At 38.5% G+C, this 14,903-nt stretch overlaps 1 protein-coding gene across 1 annotated transcript in view; it reads right to left on the reverse strand.

The window, feature by feature from the left end:
- Nckap1 (NCK associated protein 1) overlaps positions 1-14,903 on the reverse strand; it is a 78,268-nt gene that overhangs the window by 25,823 nt on the left and 37,542 nt on the right. The window contains 8 exon segments of the mRNA XM_026789642.1: positions 692-824; positions 2,351-2,496; positions 6,099-6,157; positions 8,259-8,340; positions 10,877-11,009; positions 11,705-11,811; positions 12,075-12,171; positions 13,112-13,168. Of these exon segments, the coding sequence (XP_026645443.1) occupies positions 692-824; positions 2,351-2,496; positions 6,099-6,157; positions 8,259-8,340; positions 10,877-11,009; positions 11,705-11,811; positions 12,075-12,171; positions 13,112-13,168 (814 nt within the window).

Raw genomic sequence — 14,903 nt, forward strand, 5'->3', positions numbered from 1 at the left:
TTTCGAGACAGGGTTTCTCTGTGGTTTTGGAGCCTGTCCTGGAACTAACTCTTGTAGACCAGGCTGGTCTCGAACTCACAGAGATCCACCTGCCTTCTGCCTCCCGAGTGCTGGGATTAAAAGCGTGCGCCACCACCACCCGGCCTTACCCAGTATATTTTTAACAGATACTTAGGGTTTCCAAAATTATTGATTAGCTCCAACAGATACTTAGGGTTTCCAAAATTATTGATTAGCTCTCCTCAGGAGCTGTGTGTTTATATCTCCCTCAAAGTGTACAAACCTGGGTTCTACCTAACAAATCCATGACGCTAATGAGTCAGTAATCCATAAATTCAATTTTCAAGTCCTTTCAGTGTTAAGATGAAAAGTACATAAATTTAAATATTAAATCCAATAGTCAATTTACTGAATCTATAAACAGTAACACCAGCCGAATCAGTTATTTTAAAGGGCAAAAGACTGATATACATGCATGCCTGTTCACCCACGCACATTCTTAGTTGCCATACCTCTATCATGCATCTTACTGATCGGTGTTTTATTATGGATTTAGTCAAGTATTTTCCCGCTCTACATAAAGAGGGTTAGGTGAGAATAAACTGACGTAACGGGGTCTTATTAAACATCTGGCTGGCTCCCCATCTGATCCAGCTTAGCTGTAGAAAGCACAGCACTGCACTGAAGTTACCTCTTCGGGACACAGCTCGTGTGTGCAGCTCATGAAGTGAGTGCAGAGGAGAGGGAAGGCTATGGAGTATCTTGACTGGGAGGGCAACTCCAAGCACTGCTGAAACATCTTCTCAAAAGCACGGCTGTAAAAACTGTTAGGAGAGACAGCAAAGGCATCAAACAGCAACACCACAGCTTACACGCAAACAAAAAATGACACAGTGCCAATGGCTAATTGGCAATGGTTAATTTAAACTCAAATGAATAAAGGCTACCAACTGATCACATTTATTCCCTTAAAAATGTCTCCCCAAAGTACTTTTTACATATTGATAGTTCATTCAAAGTAATACTCTTTCAATAACATCAAAACATTTTAAACAAAAACTTAAAACACGTAACTTGCAATATCTACAGAGTATGAATACACGCATTAAAAATTCTTATCTTCAAATTTTATCATAGTTAAGGAATTATAAGGACCACTATTATTTTAAATATCAATGAGAAAAATATTTGTACTAAATCATATGCCATCAACTTTAAAATATGGATAAAATATGACTGAAAATTATAAAACAAATATTATACAAAGTGCTTTTATCTCTAACAATGGAGGAAGAAGTTTCTAACTATATTCTTTTACAGTAAAAACCTTTCTAGAGCTAAAAAAAAGTAACCCAAACAAAAATGTTTCATCCTCTTTCTATGATAGGATTTGGATCAGATGGTAATAGATCCAAATAATCTTAAAATTCTCATAAATTTAACACAGAGGAGAGGGCACTGAACCCGGCAAGTGTGTTCCTGAGAAGCAGGCCTTCAGTCCTGGTGACTTCTTCTCTAGCACTAGTAATAAGAGCTATACTAACAAACTGCTAAAATCAAAAAGCCTTTGATAATCATGTCTGTGCTGCACCTGGACACCACTACTACCATCCGTGCAGACATCTCCACACTTTAGGGGACACATTATGGGGTTCCAAGTCCCCCCTAACAACAGGCCAGGAAGCAGAGTCTGACCACAGCCTAGTTCACTCCTTCACTCACCATTTCTTAAACACGTAGTATTTTAGACAGAAAGGAGACAATAACATAGACTCCCTTAGGAAACAGGTTTTCTGGAGAGGGAAATGAGAGACGTACATGCTAGCACTAAGTGTAATAGGAGAGGCTGTGCTTCACAACGCACTCCTGTGACTCAACTGTCTAAAACTAGAGGCAGGAGGTTACCAGGCATTAACTTCCAATATCTGCTCTCCTTGATTTATCCATGCCTTTTTTACACTCAGATTAAATATTTAAAAGAGCCCTTAATGTGAGATTCACATCTTCAAACAGAATGCGAGAAAGACACTTCACTCCATGAACAGTTTCTCTTAGGAGTAACTAAAAAAAGACCTAAAAACCTCAATTTGGCAAACTCTGTGTAGATCTGGCTGTTCTAGAACTCACTCTGTAGACCAGGCTGGCCTCGAACTCAGAGATCTGTCTATTTCTGCTTCCTAAGTGCTAGGATTAAAGGTGTGAGTCTCCAGGCCCCAGCTTGTTAGAAAGTTTAAAAGTCTATTGTTGTTCCCTTACTGAACTATCTTAAGAACTGTACTAACAAAAATCAATCAAGCAGCTTCAGATAAAAAACATTTCCAGTTCAGATTTAAAGAAAATTACAACATACCAAAATATGGAGAGATCAGATGTTTCTACCAACATTTCCACCAAGGAATCTACCATTTTTGTATGAAATATTATTGTGTTCATCATCTTTCCAAGTTCTCGGTGATCTGCAAGGCTAAGTGACGCTTTGGAGACACTAGTGTATGCCTGTAGCAGTTCAACAACAAACAACAATAGTTTAGGAAGACACTAATGACTCAAATCTTGTCATTATAAAGTGGGGGGAAAGTCCATTATTGAAAAACATTAAAACTGTACCAGTAACACTGTTTTCTACAATTCTTCACAGTGGGACCTCGTGCATTGGCTCAGCAGGTAGGCCTGTTTGTGGCTGAGCCAAATGATCTAGTTCAATCCCTTAGGCCCACATGGTAGAAGAAAAAAAACTGACTCCCAAGGGTTTTCTTCCAACTCCATTTGTGCCCTGCTCTGCACCATTTACACACACACACACACACACACACACACACACACACACACACACCACTGGACAACATAATATACTAATCTGATGGCTTCTACAAACTTATGCAAGTTAAGTAAACTATTAAAATGAATGGACAAAGAAAGTTAAGACTTAACCAACACTCTCAAGCGGGCTGTGGAGAAAGAAATTCCATGACTTGAATAGTAAATCCAATATTAGAATCCTGTCTGTGAATAACGGAGAGTACCAGGAGGGGTGCTTACAGATAAATATAGGTCACAGTGACCAGAGTTTGGATGCAAACAAAAGGAGTGGTGAAGAAAGACTCAACCAGATTATATATCATGCTAAAGGGTTCAAACCCTTGGGTGAACCGCTGAGGGCTCTGTGTAATGGCCATTTTTATTTAACAAAGTTGGCTGCACATGGAAGAAGTAGGAAAAGTGGGTGTAGATAGGCAGCAAAAAAGGGCAGAAGTCTATTAGAAGGACATGCTGACAACGTGTCTGACAGCTGTGATAGTCACTCAGATAATTCACTGTGGGAAATGACTAACCGTGATGGGCAACAGAATTCCAGATGCTGACACTTCTGGCCGTTAGGGGGCACTTCTTCATGACTCTTATGTATGCTTACATTTTGTTAAATATGAAAAGACTCAAGACCCAAACTACTTATTCCCAAGACTACTTATTGAAGTTGTATGTATAGCAATCAAACTTGGAAGATGAGGCAACAATGAGCAAGCACGTATGCTGCTGAGAACAGAGCTGCTGCACAGGAGGCACTCATCTGCAAGGCCCTAACCTATTCCTATAGCACAAGACAATGATCGCACAGCTGACACACATGCTGGAAACATCAAGCACTTGGTCTCTTGGAGCTTCATGGCCTGGTAACCAAGGAATGACAGAAAACTAAATTATGTTTTATAAGCAAGATAAAAAATCAAATCTCTAATCTCACAATGGCAAGAGACCTTCAGCTAGACAATACTACCATTCATTAATAGCAATAAGTCAGAAAATGCAGTTCTTTATGTTTTAGTTTTTGTTTGTTCGGAAAGGGGAAAGAGTAAGAAACATGGCAATTTACTGATGTAAATATATATCAAAAAAGCCCAATTGTATTTATTTGCTTTAATCTGTTTTAAAGAGGAGTCAGTTGTGGCCACGACTTTAATAAAGATTTCCATTATGTGATGCCTACTTAAAAAGCTCAGAATTGAAATAGCACCATGAAAACACACTCAGGAAAACAGTGCCAAGTGAAATGGCTGGAAACTCACTTCTGAAACTACAACAGTGGAAGGAGAAGTGCGTTTCCACACCATTTTTAAGAAACAAACGATCCAAATAAATGTGAAGAAAGACAGGAAGATGACATTTGGAATGAACTTTAGCCTAAGGGACTAAAGTGGTCAGGGAATGTGACCACTGTTAAGAGGAAAATGACTAATAATGCATAGATAAAAAGGTCTCAAGAGTAGGAAAAAGTGAACCATGAAAATGATTTATTAAAAAAATAACAATCTCAGAATCAAAACTGGATCAGAGGCCAGTGAGGACAAAGTACACAGCCGTGATTCTCCAAAAGCTAATCCTGCTGGCTCTGCTCCACTACAAGAACTGTTAGTATCTGGAGCCCTCACCGCTCCCAGCCATGCTTGTTATCTAACCACCTCCCTTCCTCCACGTGTGGTACCAGCTGTGATGACAGACCACTGCCGTCCATAGCTCCTCCTCACGGGAAAACTTTATACTCAACCCTTTATTTTTACTTAACTCCATTTTGTCCTTTTCCTGAACAAGCTACCTTCATATTTAAATTCATATTTAATTTCTAACTCTGTGTAAACATTATTACTACCAGTTGAGCTTTCTCCCTCCCAATGCTGATATTAGCTAGCTAACACTTATATCTGTGGTATCTTTTCATTCAATCCTTTAAAAAAATTAATTTATTCATCTATTTAATGTGTATGGATATTTCATCCTGATGTATGTCTATTTACTGTTTGTAATGCCTAGTGCCCAGAGGCCAGAGGAGGGAATCGAATTGCCTGGAGCCAAAGTTACAGACAGTGATGAGCCATGTGGGAACTGGAAATGGAACCCGGGTCCTCTGGAAGAGCAGTGCCCCTAACTGCTGAGTCAGCTCTCCAGTGCCCCTAACTGCTGAGTCAGCTCTCCAGTGCCCCTAACTGCTGAGTCACCTCTCCAGCCCCAGTCTCTTACATTCTCAAATGTCTTATGTTTTTATATTTTTTATGCCTTCTCTCCATAGTTAGATTATAAAACTCTTAAATAGGGTAACTCCCTCTTCTTTCTGTAACTACTAACAATAAAGACAGCAAATTACTGCTAATTTACAGTACACAAAGACAATAGTGGTGTGGGAGGTCCTTCTGTTTATGTGTTGCTTTTACTGGTTAATGAATAAAGAATCTATTTCAGCCAGTGGCTTAGAAGACTAGAGGTAGGCCAGGAAAACTAAACTGAATGCTGGGAGAAAGAAGACAGAGTCAAGGAGAAGCCATGTAGCCCCGCCATAGACAGAACTTTACTGGGTAAGCCACAGTCTCTTGTGGCAATACACAGATTAATGGAGATGGGTTAATTTAAGATGAGTTAGCAATAAATAGCTTAAGCTATTAGCAAAACAGTACTGCAAATAATATGGTTTCTGTGTGATTATTTCAGGGCTGAGCAGCTGGGAACAAACAAGCAGCCTTCTACTGCACAATAGGACTGATTTAAAAAAAAAATACTCAAAAATTATATATAAAGTGACCCTACTGAAATCCAAAACTATGTAGTTCTGTAGTTCAGAAGTAAAAGTTTGGGGCAATGGATCAGGTGATGGTAGACCAGTTCCTATCTTTATAAATATTTATTGAAATACATTAACACTGTGTATTGTCTGCAGCTGCTCTGGTATTATAATAAAAGTGCTATTTATGCTAAGCACTGTAAAGCATTCACATTCAAATTTTTATCAACTTTTTAAAAAAGTTTATAGCTACACTATAAATGTGCTTTGTCAAAAGAAACTTTCTTCTTTCATATTAAATTTAAGTATATGAATCAGGATAATCAAAAGAACTAGGGCTATAAATTTATGCATATCATACAATCATAACCTATTTTATTAAAAACTTCTACATTGGCTTGTTAGAAATATATTTATACATGTTTAAAAATGTACAAAATATTTAATTTTTGTGGTTTATCACAGAAAGACACTTTTTTCACTAAGCTAATTCAAAAGTTATAAAACTATACTATATTCAAACAAAACTTAAAAATCAAGTTATTCTTACCTGTAACCTAAACCAATCTAATCTCATCCCTCTGAAATCAAATACTTCCCCATCTTCAACTGCAATAAAGGAAAAAAGGGAGACAAAAGAAATTAATCATTTTATAAATCACTAATTATAGTTTATACTTTAAGAACTAAGGCACAAAATGGGATGGTGGTGCAGGATTTAATCCTATCACCTAGGAGGCAGAGGCAGGTAGATGTCTATGAATTCTAGGACATCCTGGTCTACACAGTTCCAGGACAGTCAGAGCTACCTAATAAGATCCTGTCTCAAAACCAATATAACCAAAACAAACAAACAAAGAGCTAAGACAATTAAATTTCTGGGTATATTATTAGAAGAAAAAGAGAGTCTCAAAGTGGTATTTGTACATCCACGGTCATACTTGGGTAATTCAAAATACTTCAAACTGAAAACAGCTTTAGTGTTTGCTAAAAATGAGTAAGTTAATAAAACATCATAGAACTCACGAAAGAATATTAGTCTTATATAGGAAGAAAATTCTACATATGGCTAAACACTGATTGCATGTTCAGTGAGTTAGAAACAGATTCAGTGGCTTGCTCCTGAAATCCCAGCTACATGGGAGGCTGAGGCAGAAGAAGCTCAAGAGTTGGAAGATGGGGCTGGAGAGATAGCTCAGTGGTTAAGAGCACTGTCTGCTCTTCCAGAGGTCCTCAGTTCAATTCCCAGCAACCACATGGTGGCTCCAAACCATCTGTAAAGAGATCTGGCGCCCTCCTCTGGCAAGTGGGTATAAATGGAGGCAGAAAGTTGTATACATAATAAATAAATCTTAAAAAAAAAAAAGGGGTCGGAAGACGCCTAAAGTAATATACTAAATCCAGTCTCAAAACAACAAAAACACAGCCAGCCACAAAGGTACAACTGCACGGTTCCACTGTTTTAGAGCAAATTTACAAAAATGCTCAGTAGAGCAGTGTTCCCATGGATGGTAGGAGCAGAGCACGGAGTTTAAGCAACAGAGAAAGCTCCAATTTCCAGCATGGAAAAGCTCTCTAGATTAATGCTTAGGCAATGAGTGGCATGACTGAACAATGCTCTGAAAAAGTTAGAATATTTTATGTTACGTGAATTTTCTAAGTAAACAAGTGAAACCAATATATTTTAACTCAGGCACTAAGACTGCAACCCTTCTCCAAGCCAAGAGACGCAGGCTTCTGTGGAAGAGCTGAGTCTTCATGTGGTTACAACGCAAGCCTGAGAGAGCACAGTGTCAGCACAAGCTCCACGAGGTAACGCCACGCAAAACAAGCACCACTACATAACACTGTAGCAGGCTCCTTGCTATACATGTAGCAGAAAGCTTGACGGAACTAAAATTCAGCTATCGATCTCATCTTTGCAGGGTTCTTGACATCTTTTTATAAAGAACACAAACTAAAACACATCAAACTATCGGAACAGAAAGTTCAACACAATGGTCAGCAGGTGTAGGTGCAACCCTAGTTTTTGAGATTGACATACCCAACGTCTAATTACTAGTCTTACTTATAAATAATTATAATAATTTTTGAGATTGGCATACCTAACTTCTAATTACTAGTCCTACTTATAAATAATTGAGAGGTTAACTCATAACACTTTAGGGAACTCAAGAGTTTCCAAATATGACAAATAAAAGTAGTAACTAACTTTTTTTAATGTTGTGGATTAAATGGGACACCACACATAAAGTCACTGGTACAGACTTTAAACTATTACTATTACTTGGCTTCCTGGTCAGGGTCTTGCTGGTGTGCCTCTGCCTCCCCAGTGCCAGGACGAAAGGTCCCCACTGCGCCTGGCTTCAGACAAACTTGCTATCCCTGACACTAGCGCACTGCTGACCCAGGCGAGCCAGAGCCACACAGACACATCACAATATTCACTACTCCATTTCACCTACGGTCAAAGATGCGTCCTTTTCTCCTAAGACACAAACATCACAAAATAATTCTTAAACTTTTATGAACACCACCTGAAATCCAGTTTGGAAATCTACACTCTGACAGAACTAAATTAAGACAAAGGTAACAGATCAAATATATCCAAACATAAAGGAGAAGAATTTATAAAATTTAATTGTTAAAATGCTCTCTTTAATAATCAAAACTTGAATCTGTAACTGAAAGACAACACACCCTAACTTACCTTGTTTTACACTTAGGGAAGTCATAGTGTTAACAAAAGACGACATAATGATTGATTCATCTTCAGGGCAAACAGAGAGATTCTAAAAACAAAACAACAACAATATGAAAGTTAGACAACTCACAGCCCCATCAGCTGTGGATAAACGGCACATCCTCACTACAGAATTGTTTCTCAGGAAGAAAAAGGAATGAAATGCCAATCTGAACTATAAAATAAATCTCAAACCCACTATGCTAATGGAAAGAAATAAAATCAACGATGAAGTGGGATCCCACATGCATGAGAGCAGCTCCAGAAGGTGAACCTGCAGCAGCAGGACGGTCAGAGACCTGTGAGGGATCCACCAGATGCTGGGACTGCTCTTGGTCACAGGAATATGCACTCCATCAAAATTGAAACAAATAAAAACATTTTTAATTGCCGGGCGATCGTGGCGCATGCCTTTAATCCCAGCACTTGGGAGGCAGAGGCGGGTGGATCTCTGTGAGTTCGAGACCAGCCTGGTCTACAGAGCTAGTTCCAGGACAGGCTCCAAAGCCACAGAGAAACCCTGTCTCGAAAAAGCAAAAAAAAAAAAAACAAAACAAAACAAAAAAAAAACCACATTTTTAATAGATGTAAAGAACTAAGGTTTAAAACCCTGACTCTAAAGTCAAACAACAAAAGCACAGGTGGGGCTGAGGACAGCTCAGTGGTCAGGAGCTCCGGCTGCTTTTCCAGGATCTGATCTGATTCCTAGCACCACGCGGTGACTTTCAATTGTCTGCCACTCAGGTTCAGGACAATCCATGCCCTCTCCTAGCCGCCATGGAAACCTAGTATGCACACAGCACACCGACCTACAGGAAGGCAAAAGACCCTTACACATAAAATATAAATGAATAAATCTTTTTTTTTTTTTTTTGGTTTTTCGAGACAGGGTTTCTCTGTGGCTTTGGAGCCTGTCCTGGAACTAGCTCTGTAGACCAGGCTGGTCTCGAACTCACAGAGATCCGCCTGACTCTGTCTCCCGAGTGCTGGGATTAAAGGCGTGCGCCACCATTGCCTGGCATGAATAAGTCTTTTTAAGAATTAAAAAAATTAAACAACAATAGATGCTTAGCTCATAAGCAGTGTATAAATACAGTCTGAAAACACTAAGACTACACAGCACTGTAAATGTCACTAAACTATAAATTTAAAAACCAAGATGCTAAATTTTGTTCTTTATACATCAATATAATATAAAAACTAAAATCATTAACAACAAACTTCATTAACAGGTTTGTAACCTTACTTTTACATTTACACCTTAGCAAATGTTAAAAGCACGGTAAATGTACCCTGAAGAAAGCACAAAGCTGCCTTTCCTGTTAAGACCTAAGTGTGAACACTGGCTCTGCTTCTTATGAGATACCAAAGGGCAATCAGTTATATTTGCCCTTTTTCTTCAACAATTACTATTTTCTCTACCTTCACAGCTAAAGTAACTTAAAAAGATGAACTATTGGTAGGCATAGCAACTTTAATATTATTATTCTTGCTAATATTACTAATCTTACTACAATCCCAAAAGAAATGCTAAGAAATTTCAGTATTGGTGCTCTCTATTTTAGATAAAACATGCCAATACAGATTAAGTGGATTAAACATTTTAGAAATATAACAAAAACCTATAAAATTTCTTTGTAAGTATCCAAAGTGCTACAATAGTCTTAAAAATTACAAGAAACTAGGAAATTTGAGTTTATTATAAAATTATATGCTATTGTGAATAAATAGTAAAAAGCAATGATAGGCTAACACTCATCTGTAAATAAAATTACAAGGCAACAAGGCTCTGGGAAATTTAAGATATTCTGGTCCACTTTAATGTCCCCCTTTAAAAAAAAGTCTTGAGCGCCACCTAGTGGCTAAAAAAAATAAGAGCCAGAAAAACCAGCGCTTTAGAGAAAATTTTATTGGTCCTTTTTCCTACTGTTCATTAATTTACAGTAGTTTTAGGAACCTTTGAGTTTATAAGGTGAAGCAAAATAAAACAAACAAAATAAAAGTAAAGAAAATCTATGTTAAAGTAAAAAGACCAAAGAAATTACAGAAAAAATTTTAACAAAAAGCCAAGATTAAAAACCAGAGGAAATTCCAAAATAAAAATAAAATTAGGACACCTGCGTAAGATTCAGACAGACTTTCCATTCACTGGCCATCTTATAACTCGCTCTCAAAGGTGTCCTCCCTACCAGCTACACTGCCGTCTCTCCCGAGCTCAGGCTCTCATCAGCGCGCCTGGTCTGCTGCAGGGATTCTCTTCTTTCTCAGCCTCTACCAATGCTTCAGCCACACTGGGCCAGCGTGCTCTTCCCAAGTGCGGATTTAGGACTACGCTCTTTTGCAAGGCCCTCTCGAATCTGGCTAGCGTACACATCCATCATGGGAAAAAGCAGCCATTTCTATACTGTGTTCATTCTCGTGCGCAGAAACTCCATGAAATGACCAACTATGTAAGTTCCTGTTTCTTCACCTGCAGACAATGGTCTCTCTGGCAGAAAGTGACCAGGGCTTGTTTCTATTTACACCGTTTGGTACATGCAGTTTATGTCAATGACTCAACGGGTGGGAGTTAGGAGACTTCCTACCTGCACGAGCTCGTTGAGGACGACAGCGTCAAAGCCAGAGAGGTACTGCACGTAGTACCTCTGCATTACTGGGCCATACTTCCTGACATGTGCTCTGAGCTCCTCCATGTAAAATATCAGCTCAGCAATGTGCCTTTGTGAAAAGTCAGAGGAAGGTTTCAGAGAGTAAGTCTGCTGTTGTCACAGAACATACTACATGGTTTTGGTATTATTTCTAGAACTTTTCCCTAAGAAAGGCTATTAATTTTTAATGTCAATTACTTCCTTGTAAGATTCTTTTATAGCAATAAAATCATGAAAAGAAAAAATGGTAAGACTGAAAACTGGCAGCAGAATATTCAAACACAAGTAAAATTTCCCCTTCTCACAGCTACATAATTAAAAAAAATAGTCAGAGTATTAACAAGATATAAGATTTTCTAAATGCACTCATTTCTATTTTCAATTATCTTACTCTGACTGAGAAACTAGGGACTAAAAGATATTTCAAATGCTACACTGATGGCAATGAGACCATGCTATGATATTTATTTAATATTTTGTGCAGTACTAATTTTGAAAACCAAATGTGTAGGATATATATTACTGGGCAGAGTCAAAGAACAACTTTTTTTATCACTACTATAATGAAGAGAGCTATTAAAAGTCTTAGAGCTTTTGTATTCTAATTACATCGTGTAATACATTATCAGTATTTCTTCTATTACAAATATAAAGAACCCCAAAGAGTTTTTCAAAACATCTTTGCTTTAATATAAGTCCGCAGACTCACAACCCATAAACAAAAATAAACAGAAAGTAGGTGATCCTCTAATGTGACTAACTCACTTATCTATGAAGTCATCTGCACTCTTCTTTGGCATGTTATCTGCATGACGCAGTAGCCAGATAATTTCATCACGGGCAAAAGATAATGCCATGAAGACAAAAAGTGCCTGAAAAAAAAAAGACTAATTATTCAATAATTAAAAAATAAAATTGCTCATATTCTTGTACTAAATTTAAAAGAGGCGGTCATTCCCAGACAGAGCACAGCAGTGCCACGAAGATGAGTGTGCACCTAAGAAACGAGGGAAAGAGAGAAGGGTGACGTCGAGGCCCAAGTCAGCAAGTCCATTCCTGGCTCAAGCTCTGGTCAAATTTCCTAAAGAAGCCATGCTTTTATGCAGTTGCCAGGGTGCATTCATCAGTCAGTTACCTTGGGACCAAGCAGGCCAGGCTGGTCAGAGAGGACAGTCGCCAGCTCTTTCAGTGCAGACCTTAAAAACTTGCGCCTTTCTCTGTGCATCGAGCCGCTGTAGAGAAAGAGATCGTCACATGTCACTCATGCTATCCTCACCTATAGAGTGTGCTTGTCTTCTCTATGTGTGGTAGGAGACTGATGGACAGGCCGGTTCACCATCCTATCTTCTCTAAGTTCACGGAGACCATGAGGTCACATATTTAATCACTATGTTGAGGTATTGAATTATTTTATATGGAAACTGGAAAGTTGTTTACAGGTCTTAAGTACAGTCATTTCTATATATTTCTTAATTTTAGAATATAAAACTGGAGCAAGGTGAGGCGTTAACATACTGCCTGTGTGTGCCACGTTCTCTCACTGCTTGCATCAGTGTAAGAATAGAACAGTTTCCATGAGGGTGCACACAAATCAGCACAGCCTGGAAAGCACAGCAGGAGCAAACAGGAAGGACTACAGAGCACCTGCCACCAACCCAGACCATCCATGGTGGGCTGAGAGAACAGCTCCCCCAAGGTATCTGGCCACAACAAAGGTGCTGGGGCCAGGCACAGTCATGTACCCATGCTTATTCATTCTCACTAACTAAATACATGTCAAATAATTCTTTTTTTTTTTTTTGGTTTTTCGAGACACGGTTTCTCTGTGGTTTTGGAGCCTGTCCTAGAACTAGCTCTTGTAGACCAGGTTGGTCTCGAACTCACAAAGATCCGCCTGCCTCTGTCTCCCAAGTGCTGGGATTAAAGGCGTGCGCCACCATTGCCCGGCAATGTCAAATAATTCTTAAGCAAATAACAACTAACACAAGTCTTCTGCATGGAACTTCTTTATTTTATCAGTATTTCAAACCTGGGAGATCACACTAGTCACAGAGGCTACAACTCCCTTCTCTTCAGAACAAGGCTCTCGTCCTCTGTATCTCACATCACTAGCCTGTCCTCATCAGACACAGCCGTATTTTAGGAAGAAACGCCTCAGATAAAAGTACTCACGCGTGTGATACAGCCGCCTCCTTGCACTCTCTTATGTCATTAATACGTTTATTGTAGCTGCGTACAAGGAAAATATGAACTGCGTCAATCTTAATTTGAAAGTCAAAAAGAGTGAACAAAATAAAAAAAAGTCAATTTGAAATACTTATTTTCAACAACAAAAACAATTTACAAAGGAAATGAAGGGTGAAGCCTATCTACCTAAAATGTATTTTCAAGTACTTTACATACTCAAATCAAATCTTCTTAGAAAGATAATAGTTACAGTAAATCCAAAAGTAAAATGAAAATTGTATTATTTCCTTAGGCCCTAGATATATTAAAATTTCCTTTTGATGTAATTAAGTGATTTCCCAGTCCCTCAAGTACTCAAAAAGTGACTGCTTCTGACACTAGCAAGTTGTTCATAAGCACACATCAATTCTAAAAGGGTACAAATGAGGGTCAACAGCAGCAACTCTGAATGCAGGCGCCGTGTGGACAGAAAGCTAAGGCAGGAAAGCATTTTGATCACATTGTTTTTGAGAGAACTATGGCTTATTTTTACATCTCTCTCTCTCACACACATACACACAGATTTCGTCTGTTGTGCGTGCCTTTAATTCTAGCATTCAGCCAGTGGCAGGTGGATTTCTGTGAATGCAACTCAGCCTGCTCTACAGTGACTCCCAGGTTAGCCAGGACTACATGAGACCCTCATAAAACGTAAAAGAAACAGAACTCCAATATTAATCAGTTTAGAAATACCACTAAAGTGTATTAATAAATAATTTCATGAATACTACTGATAAAAACCCAAAATCCATAAAAGAAAAAAAATCTTCCTGATAACTTAGCTGAGCTATTTACACTACAATGAAACCCAATTTCTACATGAGAGCAGTCTATACGGGCCTTTGTAATGAACACATTCATTTTATGACTTGACTATGACAATTCTTTTTAATGGGACTGATAACTCAAAACAGAAAAACAAAGGAAGAGAAATGAAGAAGAGGGTTCATGGGAACGGGAAGCACAACACCGAGGGCAGGGACAGAAGAGATGCTTCAGCAGTTCAGAGCATTTGCTACTCTGGAAGAGAACCCGGTTTGGTTCCCAATACCCACATGGCAGCTCACAACTCTACAAGTATCCATAACTTTAGTTCCCGAGAATTCAACACCTTCTCTGGCTTCCTGAGACACCAGCATATACATAGTACACAGACATATATGAAAGCAAAAACTCATTCAAATAAAATAATAATAATAAGTCCTTAAGAAATCTAACAGAACAAAGATAATTTTGCGGTATTATGACTTAACACCATGCATAACTTCACTGAAAATATTTAACATTAACTGGCTTTAAATGCTCATGTATTTAAAGTATTCTGATCAATATGACAGAAGTCAGGACACGGCTCTCAGGAGTAACAGAGGAAGGAGTAAGAACGCAGTGGTGACTGACAAGTACAAAGGCTCATCTGTGAAGACAGAGACATCCTACACGGTGTGTGACAACTGTTCCAGACTATTCACACACAAGGTCACTGAGCCATATCCCTAAACTTTATTTTCTGTTTGGAAACAAAAACAATAAATTATTCAGAGTGCACAGAACTATTTATTTTCCCTAAAACAACAGTGATGCCAGAGAACTTGTGTTCAGTTTGCATCTCAGGGTAATGTACAGGCCCACTAGGTAATGTACAGGCCCACTAGGATGCAAGACTGGTTCAAATTACCAGTGCTAGATACGCATTTATTTATTTATTTATTTATTTATTTATTTATTTGGTTTTTCGAGA

Source organism: Microtus ochrogaster, chromosome 4 (genome assembly GCF_000317375.1).
Source record: "Microtus ochrogaster isolate Prairie Vole_2 chromosome 4, MicOch1.0, whole genome shotgun sequence".
NCBI lineage: Eukaryota > Metazoa > Chordata > Mammalia > Rodentia > Cricetidae > Microtus > Microtus ochrogaster.